A 21755-nucleotide genomic window follows, 5' to 3' on the forward strand; every position below is an offset into this window, starting at 1 on the left:
AGGCCCATAGGAATGAATAGGAAGCAATTCATCATTTGCGATTCGCAATTTGCGAGTCACAAATAATGAATGTGTTGGAATCGCAAAATTTATTGCGACTCCTACATGCATAAGCACTTGCGAATTCTTAAAAATCGCAATTCAGGAAAAGTAAATGCACAGTTTGATGCATGTGGCCCTCGAAGTGTTGTATTATGGCAAAACTCAGATATAAGTCCTGAATATTGAGTACCGAATATTGGTGAACACTAATAATGTGGACAAACTATTGAGAAACAAAATATTGAAAAGTAAATATTTATAGATTTTCTATTCCTAACTTTTATGTACCTTGACAATAAATGTAGTTTTCTGAGTGTGCAGCTTTCTTGCAAAACTTAGAACTCCAGTGTTTTCGGCCAGCTCGTAAATGAGGTCTTTGTGATTAAAGCCACTCAATATCATCATATTGTAAAAATGTTTTGCTGTTTTCACGTTGATAGATCCATACAATAGGACACATGTTGCAGGACTGGGGCTGCATTACAGAAGCACAACGCGGAGGAGGAGGACGTATTTGCACCTCGAAGTTGTGAAGAGACAGGTTTAGAAATTATAAAATGAACAATTGATAATAAACTGGCAAAAGATGGACCGTGGCTTCAACAACGGTTTTGCGACCTTTGAAAATGATGATGTCCTGAACATAAATTGAAAGAGCCATCCAATGAATATATTTACATTTGAAAGAGAGGATCCCTAAGCGCTTGGATTACCAATCTGGTGAGAAATGTGAGATTTGGAGAAGCACAGGCTGTGCCTATTAAAGGAATTTCTTCCTCGTTTTGCTGGAGCTATTTATTTCCGGATACATGACTGGAGCCCTTGTTCACCTTTGCTGAAATCGGCTTGGAAGACTTGTTAATTTATGCTTTGGCTTACTGTTATGATTTTTGTTGCCCATTGTCCTGATGAGGCCTGAAACTGCTTGACAGGCCGAAACACGTCGACAGCTATCACCAATTTCGACACCTCATTGATTTGAAAATTGATTGGATATAATCATTAAGAGCATTATTGTGATTAGAAGCCATAAAGACACTGATTATTGCTTCTTATGCTCTTTGTTATTTTGGTGTTCGAAAAGGAAATAAGGCCAGGAAAAGACATTGCCAGTAATTTCCTTGTATATAATTTATAGGGCTTCATATACAACCCATGGATTAAGGGTTAACAAGAAGACATTTTGTTTCTTGGATCTTGAAGATTGCTTCCACACAAGATTAAATATTGTGTGACGAGTTTATTTGTATTCATGATGAAAAAATGAAAAAGGACTTCTAAAAGAAAGTCACAAATCGTAACTAATGTCTCTGTGTTCCTTTTTTTCAGTTGGTGTTAATAGCCACTAGATGAACGCTTGAATATGATGATAGATTGATACAGTACAATTAATAATGTGATGAGATAGATAATTAGTAGTATCTGTCCCGCAAATAACCTTTCCTTAACCCCTTCGAGGCTGATGACGAGCTGGGCTCGTCATGGCGTAGCCTCCTCGCACGCTGATGACGAGCCCAGCTCGTCACGTAAAGTGCGATTTAAAAAATCTCAGCGCTGGAGCGGAATTCCGCTAGCGCGCATGAGGTTATAAATACCGTTGGCATCCTCTTGTCTTTATTTAAGTTGTATTCACCCAGATGCCTATTGGTTTACCGGGTATCCTCTGCTGTTAATATTGTTTTCACGTAGATGAGCATTTCATGACGAGAAGTAGGTTTGCAGAGCACAGGTGTCTGGATGGGATGTGGAAGCTGGTGTAGTTATTCCGGTAGGAGGGGCCTTAATTGTGGAGTGCTTTGCATTTTTGAGTAATCTGAACCCTGGATGTTTGTGTATGGAGAGCGATTTTTAGAGGTTGTAGGACATGTGGCTCCATGGAAGGAGGTTAGTTGTAGAGGTTATTGTAATTTTGAAGGCATTTCTGAACAGCTAAAAATCTAATTGTACTAGCTAGTGGACAGTTTTACAAATAAACCTGAAAATAGTGGAATTTATTAACGTCTTTTGGTAGATCATGAATGTGTTGATTAGAACTGAGTGTCTAGAGAGCGGCGGTGATTTTGAATGGCGACTTGGGGCTACTCGCATTGATAACGCGTAAGAAGAGGAAATCTGTAATTCATTTACGAACCTCAGCTCCGGAGTTAATTGGTGGAAGTGATAGACACGGATTTGTTCACGGAGGCTATTCCGATTTGATATAAGCTGGAAAAGAAGGACAAATTAGGAATTGGAAGAGACACAAGATCAATCTTGAAATGCCCTAGTCTTGATGATGCTTGCAATTTAGAGAGGCTGAAACGCGTCGACAGTTGTTTGAAGGCACCATTACAAATTCTGAATACATAAAACGAAGTTAAAAGGAGCACAAAAATAATAGAGGCCAAGGGAGATTACCTCCGATGCTCCCAACTCTTTATGGTGACCTTTTCTGTAAGGAATGCATTTTTGGTTATAGGAAATTGAGAAAGCTTCCTGCTAGAAAAAATAAGGGCAAAGAATCCTAAAAGGGTCAAGGATACATATGTTGGCTTGTACATAAATACAGTGTTTTTGTTTGTATATTGTATATATATGTATATATGTAGTAATTGAATGTGTATATATATATATATATGTTGTTTAAAAAATAGTAACAAATACCGTGATATCAATTGTTTAAAAAAGATGGTTTAATAAATAGAAAATTAAAACCTATTCTGGATTGCCATTAGTAAAAGAAGCTCCAAGAAGCTTTAGATTCATTTCGAAAAGTATAAAGTAAATTAGGAAGAGATAATTAATTGTGTTTTTTTCCTGAAAACATTGCGCTATTATTCCTTAGGCATCGTGATTATTATTGTCTCTAGAACTGAGTGTCTAGCACTCTCCCATTTACCAGGTTATCATTTGTACCTCTTTCTTACTTGACTAGATCTAACACCTCTTCTTAAAATGTACCCATATATCTACATTATGATTTATTATAAGACAGAGCAGTTTATTCATGATACCCCTTACATTGACCTCCCACAAAATACGCTTGTTGGAGAAGGCCCTTTTTGTAAGGTTATCCCTAAACTTTTTTCTTTTTCCTCCTATTTTTTTCTGACCTGTTTGTGTTGGTTTTAGGACTCTGGGCACTTTTCCACTGCCAATCAGTGCTAAAGTGCATATGCTCTCTGTGTAAAATGTGTTATGGATTGGTGGTTCCATGATTGGCCTATTTGATATATGTGTCAGTCCCTAGTAAAGTGCACTGCGAGTGCCAGGGCCCATAAATCAAATGTTGTTGGTGGGATGCAGCACTGGATTGATCCACCCATGCAAACAGCCTGTAAAGTTTAACTCTGGCCTGCCATTGCAGAGCCTGGGGCTGCCATGTTGACTTGACAAGTACACCCACCTGCCAGTCCCTAAACCTTCCCTTTTCTACATGTCAGTCACCTCTAAGGTAGGCCCAGGGTACCCCTGAGGGTAGAGTGCATTGTATGTGAAAGGTAGGACATGCCCTGGTGTGTGTGGCATGTCCTTATAGTGAATTACAGCCAATTTCGTTGTTCACTATTGCAAGGCAACCTGTCCCCATAGGCCTGAGTGGGCAGTTTGATTAAAACATCTTATAATCCTAACTGACCCAGGAAACATGGTAGAAAAACGAATTTAGTATCCCTGAACTCATAATGATAAAATACATCTTTTAGTGTAGTTGGTTTTAACATTCTATGTTTGAAAATACCACTTTTAGAAAGTAGGTATTTTCTTATCTAACCATCCAGCCTGCCTCTGCTTGTTTGTGTATTGTCTGTCTGGTTTGCGAGTGACAGGGGTTGGGGAGACTCCAAGAGACAGGGTGAGTCAGCACAGGGCTGTATAGACCTATCTGCATGTAGATGGGTGGGAGGAGTAGCACTTGGGTCTGAATAGGGCTATTCCTGCCTTACACAATGCTGGCTCCTCCTCCTGTGGTGCATCTGAGGACCCTGGCCCACTCTGACAAAGGAAGAAGGTGCACACTGGCAGAATGCACCCAGAACTGGTTTAAGCTAGGTACAGGACCCTCTGGCTTCCGAGGACAAAGGATTTGCTAGTATAAATATTGGGGCCCAAACCCCAGAACTTTAGAACTCATTTTGGATCAAGAAGACTGCCAAGAAGAAGAGCTGGAGAAGCTGTGAGGAGGAACTAACACTTTGCTGTGGTGCTTTGCTGTGTTGGCCTGCAGTGCCTACTTCTGTCTTGGCGAGTGAAAGGACTGGACTGAACATTCTGCAAAAGTCTCAGGTACAGCTAAGACTTCTAGCTCGACGCCCTCTACGACGCTTCTGCCGACTCCATGTCCTGAAGGCACCGCAGAGGGCACCGCCGCCACACCACACCGCGACCCTGGTCTCACCGACAATGCCTGCTAATGCTGCCACTGAGACGCTGCTCGCACTGCGACCTGTGGGCACCGCACTCCACACCGCCTCGCTTCACAACAAAGCCTTGGTATCCCCGACGATGACGCTCCACGTCAGAATCGATGCCGCTGCTTGCACCGTGGTTCGAGGGCACAGCTCCTGAAGCTATAGGACGCACTACCCTCATCTTGCACCGCAGCCTTGTCCTACCGACGCCGGTGCCATCGACTCCAATTCATCAGCCAACGACATTCGCCTCAGCAACGACGATGCCTCAGCTTGCACTGTCACCTGCCAGCACCGTGATGAGCACCACCTTCATCTCACACCACGACCCTGTTCTCACTGATGACTTCATCTGACGCCACAACCGAGCCGCTGCTCGCACCGCGATCTGAGTGCACCACACGCCACACCACTGCACTTCTCACCACAGCACCTGACGCTTGCCGATGCCAGCGCTCCTGACTTCAACAGAGAGGAGATTGATCTGTAACGCGTGTCACTTTGAGGGCCGGCAACTTTTGCACCGTCCTCTCGAACCAACACCTGAAGACACCGTGTTTTTAGAAGCTCAACGAAAAGTCATCGACGTCCTGCATTTCTGAAAGGTACTTTTTGCAGGTATTCCTGACACCATAGCTGGCCCGCAACACCACGATCAGCCAGAACTGTTTGGATTTGTTTGCTCAAGACGCCTTGATAGCCCCAGGTGGAGCTATCGACATCAAGGAACTGTTTTTCAAGATTATTTTGATAACTGATGAGTTTTAAGTACTATATTGTGGATTTTTATCGTTTTGGTCTTGTTTCAAGTATATAAAAATATTTGATTTTTTTTTAACTGGTGTGGTGTCCTTTTGTGGTGCTTACACTGTACTACTGTTGGTTATGTGCAAATGCTTTACACACTGCCTCTAAGATAAACCTGACTGCTCGTGCCAAGCTACCAAGGAGGTGTGCAGGGTTTATTTTAGGAGTGTAATTCCCTTATCATGACTAGGAAGAAGGGTCCCTATTTAGACAAAGGTGCAAGCCCTTGCCAACTAGAGACCCCCATAACAGCGATAATGACTAATCCTATAAAAAAACAACAGTATATTAATTGAAGCCCCTACAAAAATGAACACCTCCTCTCACAAAGCTCTTCTCATCAAGACTGATGCTGCAAGTATATTGTCCGGGGGTGACGGACCCTGGTGAAACTGCACTGTGGGAAGTGTATCAAATAACTTGCAACACTGTAGGGAGAAAAATCCTTGCATGCTTGGGAGAACAGCACCATCTTGCCCCTATTTTACTTTATCAGGCGTGAAGTGGTCAGTTGGTGGATATGAGTATCTGTAAGTCCACTGGAAGTGCTGAATGTGTTTATGACATTCACCAGTAGGGCACAACTGTCAGCAAGGTAGAAGATTATCTAAAGTATTCGCTTACCCTCAAATGCCCCCACCCACCAACCAAAAGGTGACTGATGGTTGGTGTATTCTGAGCATTATTCCTCTGGTGGTGTGTCGCCTGCTGGGCATTCCCTGTTGAATCCATGCAACTGCAACTTTAACTCTAAATATAATTACAATATATCAGTTATGGTTCGAACAAGACTCAATGCTAGCACTGCCCCCACTGCAGCCAATTGATGGCACAGATAATATTACAAACTACACAAATGGTAACATTAAATGTCACAACACCATTTAATCCGATTATGTTCCAATGGATGGCCATGGCAGTGTAACTCCATACCATCAAAAGAAACTTTGATATACAACACAGCATTATTAATCACTGCAATTTTAATCTAGGTGGGTCCTAAACTATAGATGAGACAGGGGTACAGCTGGAGTACCGAATGGAATAAGAATACAAAGTCTGCCTTTCAACCTATAGCTCAACTACAGGAAAAGTATTGCAGACACAGAAGCCGACTTTAGTCACTGTGATAGGGCATGGGTCCAAATGAGAGGGCTACACTGATCCCAAGGATTTAAAGGCCAGGCCCTGTACTGAACTCATTAGTGTGAAATGTCAAAGACTTCTACCATACAGAGACATGGTTCAGGACCTGGACCGAGGGTTCTCCTCTCCCGTATAGTTCCATACAGTCCCCAATATCTGGGATTCTTGCTTTTTTCCATGTGTAGGGTTATGCATGGGGTGAATAACAGTGAGTGTACATCCATGCATGCCTCTGTTTGTGTGTGGGTGGGTGTGTGTGTGTGTCTGTGCTTGTTTGTTTGTTCCATTTGAGTTCAACTTGAAAATACAGAGACCTAGAATACCGCTTCACAAGATGGTGCATCTCCATGCATGAAAACATGTGTCCACTCTAGTATGACAATATCCCTGACCCCTAGTTCCCTTGGTTCCAGGCTACCACCCCTCCCTCATCTAGTGGGTGGAAGGAGAAATAACGATCCATTGTATTGTCTGCATAGGTTTCCACATTCAGAGAAACTCACATGGATGAGTTTTCCTGTGTTGATGGCTGTTATCTACCCAATCTTCGGCAACCCCAGTCTGAACACCAATATTAAAAAAGGGGATAAGCCTTTGACCCCGGAGAGTCTTTGCTGTTCTCACTGCCCAGGGTAAGGGGAGCCAAACAATTCAGCATAGAGGGGATCTGACTTCCAGTAACGCCTGCACAAGACCCAGTTGCCCGAAGATTTGCCTGGCGGCCACCTCGGTGGCCAAGCAACTCAGAAGCCACAAGATCGTTGCAGTCCATCATGCCAGAATTACATAGGCCACTCAAGATCACCACCTAAGGGAAGGAGGCATTGACATTGACACCCTGGGGATGCCTACAGCAGCCTCAGAGGTGCATAGTGGTTGTTTCTTGGATACCTAGCTATTTCAGTTGTATCTCTTTGACTGTGAACAGTGGTCCTGACTTAATTACTATTTATACCACCCCTCTAGTGCTTGCAGACTTAGGTTTTACCGTTATGTAGAAGTTGCTAGCCCCTTCTGGTTTCCCCCGTTTACCTTCAATTTGAATGGCCTTTTTAACCTTATCTGTCAATAGAAGTTCAGTTCTTTGAAGTTGGAGCGCTGACTAAATATTGAGGGGTCTATTTATGAGAGCCCTGTATCACTTTTGTACAATGTAAAGAGGTACATGAGTGACGCAGGGGTCTGAACCAGATTTATTGAGCCATGCAAAGTCGCTCTACGTGGCTTTGAGAGGCCTCCTAAATCTTGAGTAAGGCAACACAGCACATTTCACTGCATCTCCTTACTCTGCACCCGTGAAGCGTTCCATGGACTTTGCAGTGGGTTTTCCCGCACAACACCATTGTATTTTGATGCTGCCGCCGATTTATAAAATCATTCACTCCTGCATGCAACAGAGGCATATTTGCGCCATGGTGCAAGGGTGCCCACATTGGCACTAGGCTGCCGCAATGGAGCCAGTGAAGGAAGAAAGAACCAGGAATGCACCAAAATGCATAAATACAGTGCATTCCTGCACTTTCACTTTGGTGTAGGGCAGCGCATCAAGGTACCTTGTTGCGCTGCCCTATGCCAAAATCCCATAAATGAGAGCCTAAGTGTACATGGTGTTAACTCCGGTGTGAGAAGTTGTTAAGTTTAATTCTCAAAAACGTCTATTCTGCATTATTTGCACCAAACTGTAAAAGCAAACCGAAAACTTGTCTAAAAACAGGGATGTAGATGCATCACCAGGTTACCATGGCAGGGGGTGGAGTGGCAGACCTCGGAAAGAAGCCCTCTGTGTTGCGCACAGCTTTACCAGGGATTTGGTTCCTCAGCTTTTTCTGAAGCAGCTGCCATGCTAAGCTGGTAAGCCGTTGATAAAAGCATCCCTTTCACTGTTATGAACAACGTGTGTTTCAAAAGTACGTAGAGCCAAGGGCTAGACAACTTAAGTCGTAATGGTGACTCAATTGCTTAGTTAATATTATAGCACAATTAGGGCAATTAGGTAGAGATGATGAGCTCCGCTCCGGCAACCTCGCCCTCGCAGCCGTCCCACACATCCAACGAACAACCTCTGGTGGCAGAGCCTTCTCACTTCCTCGCCTCCAGGACCTGGAACACCCTCCCCACCATCTGCGGCAGACCCAAGACCTGTTCAGCTTCAGAAGACTCCTCAAGACCTGGCTCTTGGAGCAGTAGCAGCACCTCCTCCCCTCAGTGCCTTGAGACCCTCATGGGTAAGTAGTGCGCTCTACAAGTTCACTGATTGATTGATTAAGTTATTAAATGTAAAATCGGGAGTTTGATTCCCGGCTCACCTGCTTAATCAAATGATGTGAGCTTGGAAAATCAGATCTATTTTCTCCCTTGACGCAGTGCTCGGTGTAACAGCGGATGTTGCAAGCTGTGGAACCGAAGGACAAGGTTCACGTGCTGGCGTCGGCTCAAAATCCTGTGATTTTGGGCAAAAAATATGTAATCTCGCTGAGCCAGTGAAGAGGCATGAGTCCCTGTTTAATTTGATGGGTTTGTGCTAAATAGAACTGTAAAAAGATGACTAATGGCATTTTGCACTTGTTTGAGCAAAAAGTGAACTTTAAGCAAGCAGCCTTGTGAAGATTTATTATTTCAGTATTTGATTTGAGGATAACTACATGCTCGCTTATTCACAAAACAGAGTAACTCACAGACCAGTCTGAGTTACATATAGCACTGGTGTGTGACGCAGGCTCACAGAGTGAATGCAGAGCATTCATACTCTGGTACCTATGGACCTCTGTTGAACTTGTGATTATTTAACGAGTTCGTTGGAGCTCATTAGGGATGACAACTTTTAAAAAAACGTAAGGTCTAGGTCATCATATTTTCGTAGAAGTTACCCATTACAATAAATGCTATCCGCTCCAGAGGTACTTGATTACAGGGAGAAAGCAAGAAGGTACAGATAGATGACTCCAGTAGATGGTGGCACATAACTATTAGTTAGAAATTCGGTTTCAGTATGGTTCGTTAGGGTTTAACACTAATGGGTGCTAAAATCCTACTTCAACTCTTTAGTGGCTAGGTGCTCACAAATGACTTTGGCTGATACACCATGAGGCGGGATAATTTATCACCAGATGAACAGTTGGGCCTTTGTTAGGTCAACGAGAACTTGGCACAGTTGGGCCTCTGTTAGGTCCAAGATAACTGGGTGTGTCACGTGCCTTTCCTTCTTGGGTCTCAAAATAGATTAGCAGTTACATCGGCAAAGCTCACTGCTGTAATCAGCGCGTGAATCTAATGTGTAATTAATGAAGGCACGACATAGCACAAGACCTGCAAATTTACTTACATACTCCAGTTACCTTCAATATACCTGCATGCCCTTTTCTCACACTTCCACCACCTCCCCTAGGTGCTGCACCACAAGATGAGTGCCACCCTTCCTTACTGTTGGTTAGTCCTCTTTGTTGATGGGTCTTGATTTGGTGTGGTTGTGGGCTATAAGGAGGAGAACAGTTCCATGAAGCAAACATTTAGGCTGGCATGTGAGCTCGTTCTTTATGGCAATTGGAGAGGGCACTGATCAGCTGTTTCTTTATTTATTTTGCATGGTATCTATGTCTGCGATGACTGGGAGTTGAACCATGCTACGATGGGGGGATTTTGGTCGCAGGAAGCGCTGCCCTACGCCAACATCCCATAACTGAGAGCCTAAGTTTACATGGTGTTAATTCGGGTGTGAGAAGTGAAGTTTACCACTCGGAAACGTCCCAGAATTCTCAAAATATCTGAGCAGTGTGAGTCTTATTAGTGTTCTAGAAGTTGCTAGCCACTTCTGGATTTCTGTGTTTAGCTTAATTTTGATGGCCCCTATGTTTAACTCATCTGTTAATAGAAATGCAAATCTTCTTCGAAGTCATATTGCTGACTAAATATTGAGGTCCATGTTTATCAAGGTTTTGCGTCCCCATTCGGCCACGCAAGGTGGCTCAACGGCAAACCAAAACCTAAGTGAGATATATCAAGCCACGAGAGGCCACCTTGTGTGACCCTGCACTGCTTGATAAATCTTGCTGCTTTGCATTATTCTGCGGCAGGGAGGCATTTCATGGATGGAGTGTCAGTGTTCCCAAGCTTCCAATCATGGATTTTGGTGCATTTTCAGACTTACCATTAGAGTTAGACCTGGCAATGCGTCAAAATGTTACTCCTCCGCAGGCATAATGAAAAGAAATATATTTATTTCTCCTGTTGTTTTTTTCACTTTCTATGTGTGCTGCAAAATGCAGCACTTATAGAAAAAGGAAAATGCATCTTAGGTTTGTTTTTGTGCAGGAAGGTGTCCCTTCCTGAACACAAACAACCCTATTGACAACTCAGGCACCCTTCAAAATGACGCAAGGGTTCCTGTGTTGGGGCTAGGCAGCCAAAAGTCCGCCAGTGCTAGGAAAGGCAAGGAATGCGGGGGCAGATTTATGAGGCCCTTGCGCCACGTTTACGCCGCTATTGCGTCACGCAAGGCGGCGTAAACGTGGCGCATCCCTACGAACGATTTACAACGTGACGCATCTAGGCAGATGCGTCACGTTGTAAAGCCCTGCGCCGCTTGTGGGCGTTCCGGCGCAGGGTGGGCGTTCCGGGGCAGGTGCGCCTCGCAAAAGTGGCTGAGTGAAATCTATGAGATTTCACTCAGTCACTTTTAAGCCAATGCTGCGTCAAAAGCCTGCGCCTGCTAGAAGCAGGTGTAGGTCTTGACGCAGCATTGTTAAAATGGGGCACCCCCGAGCCTTGCTGGAGCTGCGTCGCGCTTGCGACGCAACTCCAGCAATGCGCCACATTTCCGGCACAGATGCGTCACGCATCTGTGCCGTTTTTGCACCATGGTGCGCCGCATTATAAATGCGGCGCACCATGGCTGGCGGAGCTGTGGCGCACTGTGGCGCATGTTAACTGGCGCATCCCTGGGGATGCACCAGTTAACATAAATCTGCCCCGCGATGTATAATGATAAATGTGGTGCATTCTTGGCCTTTCCTTTTCATGCAGCGCAGAAAGGTGGCTGGCAGAGTGAAAGCATGATAAATCTAGCCCTGAGTTTACTGGGTGTTATTTTCTGAAGGGTCGTGAAATATTTCTATCTCGTAAACGTCCGCAATACCCAGGAGTACCATGGCTACAGCTCATAGTTTTAAAAGTTTTCTACATGTTGAATTCCACATTAAATGTGGATTTTCGCATTGTTTGATTAAATAGCACAAGCTCGTTTAAACTTGTGGCATGATTGACAGCCAACATTCAAACGGGTGGTTTGCCAAGCGGCGCCAGCAGCAGCTACTCTCTTTTCTCTTTCATCTCTCCTTCCAAGCGTCCAACCTCACTCACTTGTGCTGCTACTAGGCACTCGGACAAAACACCCATTTGTAGGTTCGTTCACTGATTCATTCATCACTCTGTGCTCCTCTTACCGGTGCAGTAAACGTCGAAGGAAATTAGCCCCATGAACTTGTAGACGTAGAACCCGTTGTTCGTGCTCCCGCTTGCATCCGGACAGGCCTTGACCAGGATGGAGCTGCTCTCACTGCAGCCCAACAAGAAGTTCGCAAGCAGCTTCACGGTTTGAATCCCAGATCCCAAGGGCGGGTGGCTTCCATTTTGGAGGGTGTAGGGCTGCCCTGAGCCACACCTCACCGCTCCAGTGCAGCCTTCTTGCATCCTCACTCCCGAAGCTCCCGTGAACCGGTACCAGCCGAAAAAATACCGATCGGTTGGGAATACACCAGTGGAGGTGGTACTGGAGAGGCGAGTGGGTCCATCTATCTCCTCGTGGTTGTCGCTCAGACATGGGTCGACACACGAGTTAGCCCCATCCTTCTTAACACAGTCAGTGGTGTCGTCACAGGGAGAAGTATCGGGGTTGCACGCGAGCGTGCGGCTCGATGAACACACGTAATTAGTTTGGACATTTGTGCAGGTTTGAGGGGCGCACTTGTTCGTGGTGGCGCTGCTGCATTCATTGACGTCGAGGCACTTCTTGGTCCCAGTATTCCACGTTGTGCTCCCGGGGACGCAGCACTTGTCCGTGGAGCCTTTAACTATAGGGTAGCAGCTGATGCCGTTTCCGCAGTACCCTGCGTTACAGACACAGGACACGTACGTACGGCCAGGCACTGTGCCGACTTGTTGTGGGGTGGCGTTTGGGGAGCAGTAGTATGATGTTGCTGCATCTGGGGAGGAAAGAAAGGCCGGTAAATTTAACACCTGGACACGTAAATATCACAATTTCGATACAACAGACAGCAATCAAGTTTTAACCACCCTAAATATTATTATGAAGTGCTACATGCTGGAATTTGTGCGAGTCCAAATTTAGGTCCATAAATACATACTTATCACACAAGTTCGATTACAAGTAAAGTTGATATTTGTGTTAAGAAAAACGGAGTAACAGTTGCATTGTTTATGTAAATTGATGTTCCAAGTATGGACTCATAGACATACAATACACCAAATGATATCCTACAATTACACATCAGTAAAAAGATGTAGAGTCTAAAAATGTATTTGCTAAAATAGCTATCCCTCAAACAGCCTTCTCTGTTTGCTATCACTACTTCGTGCAAGTTAAATGTAAAAACAGAAATAACTTAATTATTGAATTTTAATAAAATAGATGTGAAAGCAAAAAACCTACGATCAATCCCGGCTTCCCCACTTGACCAAATGGTGTGATCCCAGGCAATTGTTTTATTTCATTTTGCCTCCCTTTTCTTTATTTCACATGTAGAAGCACCCTGAAATATAGTTGCTCAGTATAAGCAAGGTACAAAACCTTCTATTGTGTTTCATTTAATAAACTATAATGTCACTCATCTAAAATATTGACCCAGGCACCCAGAGGGTTCGACGTGACAACTGTCATGCTTCTTAGTTTACTATTAGCATTGTTGTCAGGGTTGGAGGAGGCATGTATATATCTACATTCATTTTTTCAAACAGTCATTTTTAAAATATACTTCTCAATGCACCGATATCTGGTTATTGAAACGTGAGAAACCCTTCTGTGTGTTAATGAATAACCCTTTTGGAATTTGAAAAGACTATATGCCTTATTCTGAGTCTGGTGCTCCGTAGAGAGCCAGACTCGCGGTGACAGTCTCCAGACCACCCTGTTAAAACTAGGGCGGTCTGGCCACCCTGGGACCACAGCAACTGACGGTTCCTTGGCGGTTGCACAGTGTTCCTAAGGCCACAAAAGGGGACACAGCTAGGACACTGTCAGCTGCGGTGCGGGTACTTTTAAAACGACGTCGATCTTTTAGACTACACAAAGTTCTTGTTTTCACCACTGGTGGAGATGAGAGACAGCCTCAAGCTAGATCTAGTATTTGTTACGGAAACCTGGGCTAATGAGACCTCTGACCCGGACTTATTACAAGCATTTCCCCCAGCCTTTGAAATCACTAGAGCAGACAGAACCAATAAAAGATTGGGTGGACTTACTATTATCGCTAAAAACGAAATCTCAGTCAAGACATCCTCGCTGGGCACCTCACAGAACTGCGAACTGTTCGAGTTCCAGACCCTACTCAACCACAATGACTCCTTGAATGGCCTTCTAATTTATCGCCCACCTAAAGCTCAGCGACCCCTGTTAGACATACTTACCCCATTCTTGGAAGACAGAATAAACTACTCTAACTACACCATTCTTGGTGATTTTAATTACCACCTAGAGAATATCTCAGACGCTACTAACGACAAACTTCTCGACGTATTGGCGGGTCTGAGCTTGGAACAACTGATAGAAGTGAGAACCCATGATGCCGGACACTCCCTGGACGGTATTTTCATGTCCAACTCTATGATTAACATTGACCAGATACTCCCAGTCGTATGGTCAGGCCATAGAGGTATCATATTTACAATCAAAGCTACCTCCCAAAAAAACAGCAGGGTCCAAACCGCCCACGATTCATTCCTATCGTAATTGGGCGAAAATTGACCTTGACCACTTTCACACACTACTCCAGGAGAAAAAACCTAACTTGGGACTAGATACCAACCTAGCGGTCCACAACCTTACTGAATGGATCACCCAAGCAGCCAACATAGCTGCTCCTCTCCTAACTTCCACTACGAGAAGGAAAAAAAAACGTCTGAACCTTGGTTCTCAGACAAGCTAAGGTCTCAAAAACAGCTATGCAGAAAGACAGAAAAACAATGGAGATTAAATTATATTAGAACATTGGAATGTTGGAAGCTCCATTGAAAACAATGGAGTGCTCTGGGCTTATAATGGCTGGTATAAGCCTGGAGCTCCAACATTCCAATGTTTCTTTGTTCACAGCTCTGGCTGTGAACAAAGGCTTCAGGGAGCCTGAGGGGATTCCAATCCCCTCACACTCCCAAAAGGCTTTGTTTTTTTTGTTAGAACATTCTGTCCTCTAGTGACAGAATGTCTAATAGCCTTATAGCCCTTTGTAGACGGGCTATACCGCTATTAAAGTCCCTCTCCCTTGGTAAAGGCCCTCGCCTTCGGCTCGGGGCCTTTAACGCTGGAGAGGGCCTTTAATAGCAGGTATAGCCCTCTACGGCGGGCTATAAGGCTATAATATGGAATTGAAAATGAAATATGCCCAGTCTCTGGTCATGTACAAAAAGGTAATCACGGAGGAGAAAAGCAGATACTATGCAGCCAAAATTGCAGCAACTAACAACTCAAGCAAAGAGCTCTTTTGACTGTTAAAAAATTGGCCAAACTTCCTGACAAAGCCATTATAGGTGACAGCCCAGAATTTTGTAATACCCTGGGCCAAGCCTTTGCCAACAAGGTGCAAACAGTCTGCAACACCTTTTTAAACACTCCTAATGAGCCTCCTCCAGCAAAAATTGTCTCAGTTGAAAACCTTCCTAGTTTTTCCATTTCCCAACCCAGCAGGGACCAAATTATACAAATCATTAAAGAAACAAAATCAGGGGCCCCCTCAGATCCATGTCCCCCTAAAATTTTCCACCTCCGTCCAGAAGAGCTAAGCGCTCAACTAAAAGATCTGTTGTTGGGAATCATACACCACGGAAAGTTCCCTGTGGCTTGGAAAACAGCGTCCATGCTTCCCCTGCTAAAAAAACCCTACCTGAACCTCGATGATCCCAATAGTTATCAGCCCATCTCTAGAATTCGTTTTTGCTCTAAGGTTCTGGAGAAAATACTCAATACTCAGTTCTCTACCTTCATCACCTCAAATAATCTGCTAGACCACTCTCAGAATGGATACAAAGAAGACACGGAACTGAATCTGCCCTAATCACTGCAAGTGAAGGGTAATCAACCCTTATCCCGCATTTTTTATCCCGCATACCATTAGCCCGTATACTATAATCCCGCAATTGCTTTCAGCCCGCATACCATTATACCGCATTTTTTTATAACGCATGTGCTTTTATCACGCATGCCTTTACAACGAATTACGATGTAAAGGCATGTATTGTAAATGTATTTGCGTTGTAAACCACGACGATGAGAGAGGTAAGTGGGTTTGGGTTAATTTTTAAGGGTGGGTGTCGTGCTGGGGTAGTGTAGTGTTGTGTTAGTGTAGTGTTGTGTTGTGGTGGTTGTTTAGTGTAGGGTCGTGCTGGGTAAAGTGTAATAGGGGCTGGGGGTAGTGTTTTAGGGGGTAGGGTAGTGTTGTAGTGTTTGCGTAGTGTAGGGTCATGTTGAGGGTAGTGTTTTAGGGTTTAGGGTAGTGTTGTAGTGTTTGCGTAGTGTAAGGTCATGCTGGGGGTAGTGTGTTAGGGTTTAGGGTAGTGTTGTAGTGTTTGCGTAGTGTAGGGTCATGCTGGGGGTAGAGTTTTAGGGTTTAGGGTAGTGTTGTAGTGTTTGCTTAATGTAGGGTCATGCTGGGGGTAGTGTTTTAGGGTTTAGGGTAGTGTTGTAGTGTTTGCGTATTGTGGGGTCATGCTGGGGGTAGTGTTTTAGGGTTTAGGGTTGTGTGGTAGTGTTTGCGTAGTGGAGGGTCATGCTGGGGGTAGTGTTTTAGGGTTTAGGGTTGTGTTGTAGTGTTTGCGTAGTGTAGGGTCATGCAGGGGGTAGTGTTTTAGGGTTTAGGATAGTGTTGTAGTGTTTGCGTAGTGTAGGGTCATGCTGGGGGTAGTGTTTTAGGGTTTAGGGTTGTGTTGTAGTATTTGTGTAGTGTAGGGTCATGCTGGGGGTAGTGTTTTAGGGTTTAGGTTGTGTTGTAGTGTTTGCGTTATGTAGGGTCATGCGGGGGGTAGTGTTTTAGGGTTTAGGGTAGTGTTGTTGTGTTTGCGTAGTGTAGGGTCATGCTGGGGGTAGTGTTTTAGGGTTTAGGGTTGTGCTGTAGTGTTTGCGTAGTGTAGGGTCATTCTGGGGGTAGTCTTTTAGGGTTTAGGGTAGTGTTGTAGTGTTTGTGTAGTGTAGGGTAATGCTGGGGTGTAGTGGCTTAGTGTAGTAGTGTAGTGTTGTGTAGGGTCATGCTGGGGGTAGTGTATTAAGGTACTGTTGTAGTTTTTGTGTAGGGACGTAAAGTGCTTAATGGTAGTGTTTGGCGGTCGTGGTGGGTAGTGTAAATGTAGTAAAAGGACTGTAGTGTAGGGTGTGTAGGGTAGTGTTTGGTAGTGTATGGTAGGGTAGTGTACTTTCACTTACCTTTAAAACTTTTACAATGAGCATACCTTTAACATGCATGCTTTTACGTTGTAAAGGCATACGTGCTAAAGGCATATTTGTTCTAAAAGTTTTAGTTCTTTTAGTTTGCGGCCTTATAATATAGGCGGGATGAAAAATGCGGGATGATGGTATGCGGGATGATTGTATGCGGAATTTCGTCATATATTCCAAGTGAAGATCTTAGGAAATCTCTTGACAGAGGCAGCAAAGGCTGCCTTGATATTACTAGACTTATCGGCGGCCTTCGATACCGTTAACCACAATATACTAATATCGAGCCTGACAGACCTGGGTGTCCACATCTCAGCTACAATGCTACTTTCATCTTATCTCTCCAAAAGATCTTTCAGAGTAGAAGTAGATGGAACAAGCTCAAAAACCTTCAATTTTCACTGTGGAGTGCCCCAAGGCTCTTCTTTAAGCCCCGCGCTCTTTAATGTTTACGTTGCACCTCTGGCCGCATTGATCATACAGTTTAGGTTCTCAGTAACCAGCTATGCAGATGACACACAAATTGTAGTGTCAATTACCAACAACGAAGACAAGGTGGCAGAACGCTTCAACATCTGTATGTCCCACGTCAACAACTGGATGCAATCCAACTGCCTAAAATTAAACTGCAGCAAAACTGAGGTCCTACTGCTAGGCAACAATCCCTTAGGTTGGTTTCCGAAATCGCAGAGGCCGCCGCACCCTCCCGCAGGGGAGGGGGCTAGAAGGCCGGCGCCATAACCCACGTGGTGCCCCAAACAGTGGTGAAACTGGTTCCGGGCGCCCCAAAGCGCCTGGAGACCAGCGGAAGCGGGCAGCGCACCAGCCTGCCCGGCCGGAAGTAACCTTTGGCCGGGGCGCCCCTAAGAGGCGCCCAATGGCACCCCCCCCCGCCTCATTCAAATCCCCCAATCGGGGGAGACACCGAAGCCCCCCCTAAGGTGAGCCAGGGGGATTTAAGTCGCCAACTCTCCCAGCTAGGCCAGAACTTCTTCGTGGAGCTGGGAGAGCGGCGCAACAAGAAGATCTGCAGAATCAACGGCGAAGCCTTGCTTGGACGGAAGCTTTCGGAACACTAGGGCCTCGAAAGAGGAGAACCGACACGCCGAAGCCCTCTCCCCGCACCAGCGACCAGCCGCCCGCGGTGCGCAGCATGCCACTACGGGGCTGAAGTTGCGACAAAGCTCACCAAAGAAGTTCTACGGCGGAGTCACGCAGCCGAAGCGGAGCCACGCGGCGGGCGGAGCAACCGTTGTCGACTACGCTAGGAGCCATGGCAGAAGGCCAGCCTGGGGAAGTGGCCGAGTTGCTGAAAAGGATCGGGGAAGTCACGGCCATCCACAGGAGCGAGTGGCTCCAGCCTCACATCGTCAGCGGGAAAGAAAACAGACCGGTCGACCAAGCGGAGGAGGGAGCAGGCCCATCGGATCCCAAAAAGCGCAAAAAGACACCAATAAGGAAGTCCTCCATGAAGAACCCCCCGAGGAAGGAGCGCCAAAAAAACCCCCTCTCCGCGGCGCGACGACGGCGATCAGAGCAGAACATCGGCCAACACGAATGGTGAGCATATCAGCGAGATAGTTAAGGAATGCTTAAAATCAGTGGCGCCAGCGCTGCTTAACAATACGGGACAGGGGGGATCAAGTGGGGCCCAGGGAGCAGCGCGCAGAGGAGGCGGCAGGCATATCTTGGCACATGGTCGACCCAGGTTGGGCGTGCAATGCTAGGGGGCAAGAACACGTGGTTCTGCCGGCACAGGGCGAGCAAATTTCTCCGGTCATGGGTTGGGGTTACGGATCCGCGTCAGCGAGCCCAGCGCTGGAAGGCATAACCTCCGATCCATACGGTAGGCCATCCCCTGGCCCGGCATCTTTGACAACAAAGGCCACAGGCCTAGCATGCCTTATCCCACTAGCTGTTAAAGAAAGAATATGGCGGAAGGAATTTACCGATATATTCTCTCTGCTCGAAATCCAACTCGAGGGGCTGGACCTCACCACCTGTGACAAGAAAGAGGAGGATAGGAGAGAGAGAGGCGCGGAAACAGAAAAGAGCGCAATTTTGAAAATTGGCTGGATGCTTTCAGAATACTGGCCTGCATTATTGTAGAGAAATTCCCCCACTGTGCAGCAGACCTTTGGTTTTATGAGGCTAATATTGACCTTGCGCATAGGCAGTTTCCAGGGGAAGCATGGCTTGAATGCGACAGGGGTTTTAGGCTCAAAATGCAGAAGCATCCGGAGATAGAATGGAACGAGGAGGATGTATCTGGTTTCATCCATAAAATGCTCACAGTGAAGGAGGTAAAATCCTGGGCAGGCAAATACGATCAGTCCTTTCGTAGTTCCCGCCAGAAGGGCAGGAGCGGAACGTACCAGAAGCAGAGCGCAGTGAGATCCCATTCCCCGAACAAAGCCAAGGCCATTTGTTGGAGATACGATGCAGGGGATTGCTCGTGGGGCTCATCATGTAAATTCCAGCACGCTTGCTCGAGCTGTGGGGGCAAGCACGCGGCGGTGGCGTGCAGGGGAAGCAAGCGCGAATCCAAAGGGGACAAGAAAGAGAAAAGCAAAAAGCACTAGCCCCGAGCCTAGTAGGCGAGGTGACCTGGTAGACATTCAAGATTGCCAGCTGGCCAGGTCTCCTATCGACAGACAACAGCTGCGCACGCTGGCGAATAAGTACCCGAACAGGGCGGACGCCAGGGTGCTGGTAGAAGGTTTTGACAAGGGATTTGTCATTCCATTCAAAGGCACCTTACCACTCGAGGGGGCAAGGAACCTAAAATCGGCGATGCAGCACCCACACGTGGTATGCACCAAGCTGGCGAAAGAGAAAGCCTTGGGTAGGATTGAGGGTCCACTACCGAAGGAACTACGCAGAGGCATAGTGGCATAGTGGCATTAGATTGATACACCACCTTTCATTCCCCGAAGGGGCATCAGTGAATGATGGAATTTCCCCGGAAGCCTGCTCAGGAGGTTTTGCGACAGTTGATGATGCAATAGATTTAGTAAAGGCGGCGGGGAAGGGAGCCCTCATGGCCAAGGCGGACATTGAATCCACGTTCCGCTTACTGCCCGTCCACCAATCCAGTTTTTCACTAGCTTGGTTTTCAGTAGGAGGGTGACCTGTTTGTCGATAAGGCGATGCCCATGGGGTGCGCCGTATTGTGCGCATACTTCGAACAATTCGCAACCTTTTTGGAATGGGCCCTTCATGATTACCATCAGGAAGGCGGCAAACTACACTACCTCGATGATTTCCTATTCACGGGACCAGTGGGATCCCCCACGTGCAGCAACACTCTGGCGGCATTTGAAAGGCTAGCCAGGACCTTAGGGGTCCCCCTGGCAGCAGATAAGACAACAGGTCCTACCACGAGACTAACTTTTCTGGGGATAGAACTGGATTCCGTGGCAGGGACAGCCAGGCTGCCCCCGGAAAAGGTGAAAGAATTCAGGGAGGATGTTGGCAAGTTGCGCAGGGGGAACAAGGCCACCCTCCGGGACATACAAGTGGTGATAGGCAAACTGAACTTCGCGGCCAGGGTCATACCCGCGGCCAGGGTCTTCTCCAGGCGCCTGACACAGCTAACAGCTGGAGTCACCCACAGACATTACCGCATTCGGTTGAGTTCGGGGGTGAAGCAGGACCTCCAGATGTGGGACGAGTTCCTATAGGAATTTAACGGGGTACTGATCTGGAGAGAGGGTTGGGTGACAGCCAGGCAGATAGCCCTATTCACAGATGCAGCAGGGAGCCTGGGGTTTGGAGCCATCCTTGGAAATCAATGGTGCGCGAGCCATTGGCCAGACAAATGGCACGCTCAGGGAGTAACCAGGAACATCACGTTTCTGGAGCTTTTTCCTCTAATCGTGGAGTTGACCATCTGGAAGCAAGAGTTGAGGAACATGAAGCTGACACTATGGTCAGATAACAAGGGGGTGGTGCAAGCCATTAACCGGGGAGCAGCGCGATGCCCAGATACATTGAGGCTAATGAGGCAGTTCATTAAATTGCAGCTGGAAGGGAATCTGGAGCTGAAAGCATGCCATGTCGCAGGGGCAGAGAACATGGCAGCGGACGCATTGTCCCGGTCACAGATGGAGCGATTCAGAGACCTGGTCCCTGGGGCCAACCAAGATATGACCCCTTTCCCAACATACCTGTGGGACCTGGGGGGGTAGACCTATCCAGACTGGTAGGCCATTCCCTAACCCCTGAAGCCACCAGAAGGTACAAGAGATGCGCAAGTACTGTAATGACCGTGGGCGGCATAAGCACACTGGAGGACAAAGTAGGAACGCGGACTGCCGTTGAGAAGTTTGTACAGTGGGCATTCGATGCCAAAAAATCGAGGTCATGGGCACAGGCACACCTGTCAGCTATTGCCCATTTTGCCAGGCTTCATACGGGAGATGACCCCACAGCCTCTCCATACCTCAAGTCAGCCCTGAAGGGGTGGAGGAGAGTAGAAGGGAAAAGACAGATGTAAGGGCCCCCTCCTGGGGGCTTTAGATGGAATCGTCTCAGACAGTTACGAGCTCCTACTATTTAGAGCCGCATTCACCACAGCCTTCTTTGGCGCTTTCCGCATAAGCGAGCTAGTGGCGCCCAATAGGATGGACCCGGCACAGCGATGCCTCCAGGCCAGGGACATTAAACCCTGAGCAAGAGCGGTGGAGATTACCTTAAGGCAGTCTAAGACAGACCAGGCA

The 21755-nt window shown here is 46.5% G+C and overlaps 1 protein-coding gene across 1 annotated transcript in view; it reads right to left on the minus strand.

Annotated features, from left to right (window-relative positions):
* LOC147733094 (uncharacterized) overlaps positions 1 to 21755 on the minus strand; it is a 137404-nt gene that overhangs the window by 56083 nt on the left and 59566 nt on the right. The window contains exon 3 of the mRNA XM_086957642.1: positions 11822 to 12580. Coding sequence (XP_086813768.1) covers positions 11822 to 12580 — 759 coding nt within the window. The remainder of the gene's footprint in view (positions 1 to 11821; positions 12581 to 21755) is intronic.

Source organism: Lissotriton vulgaris, chromosome 2_1, assembly GCF_964263255.1.
Source record: "Lissotriton vulgaris chromosome 2_1, aLisVul1.2, whole genome shotgun sequence".
Taxonomy (NCBI): domain Eukaryota; kingdom Metazoa; phylum Chordata; class Amphibia; order Caudata; family Salamandridae; genus Lissotriton; species Lissotriton vulgaris.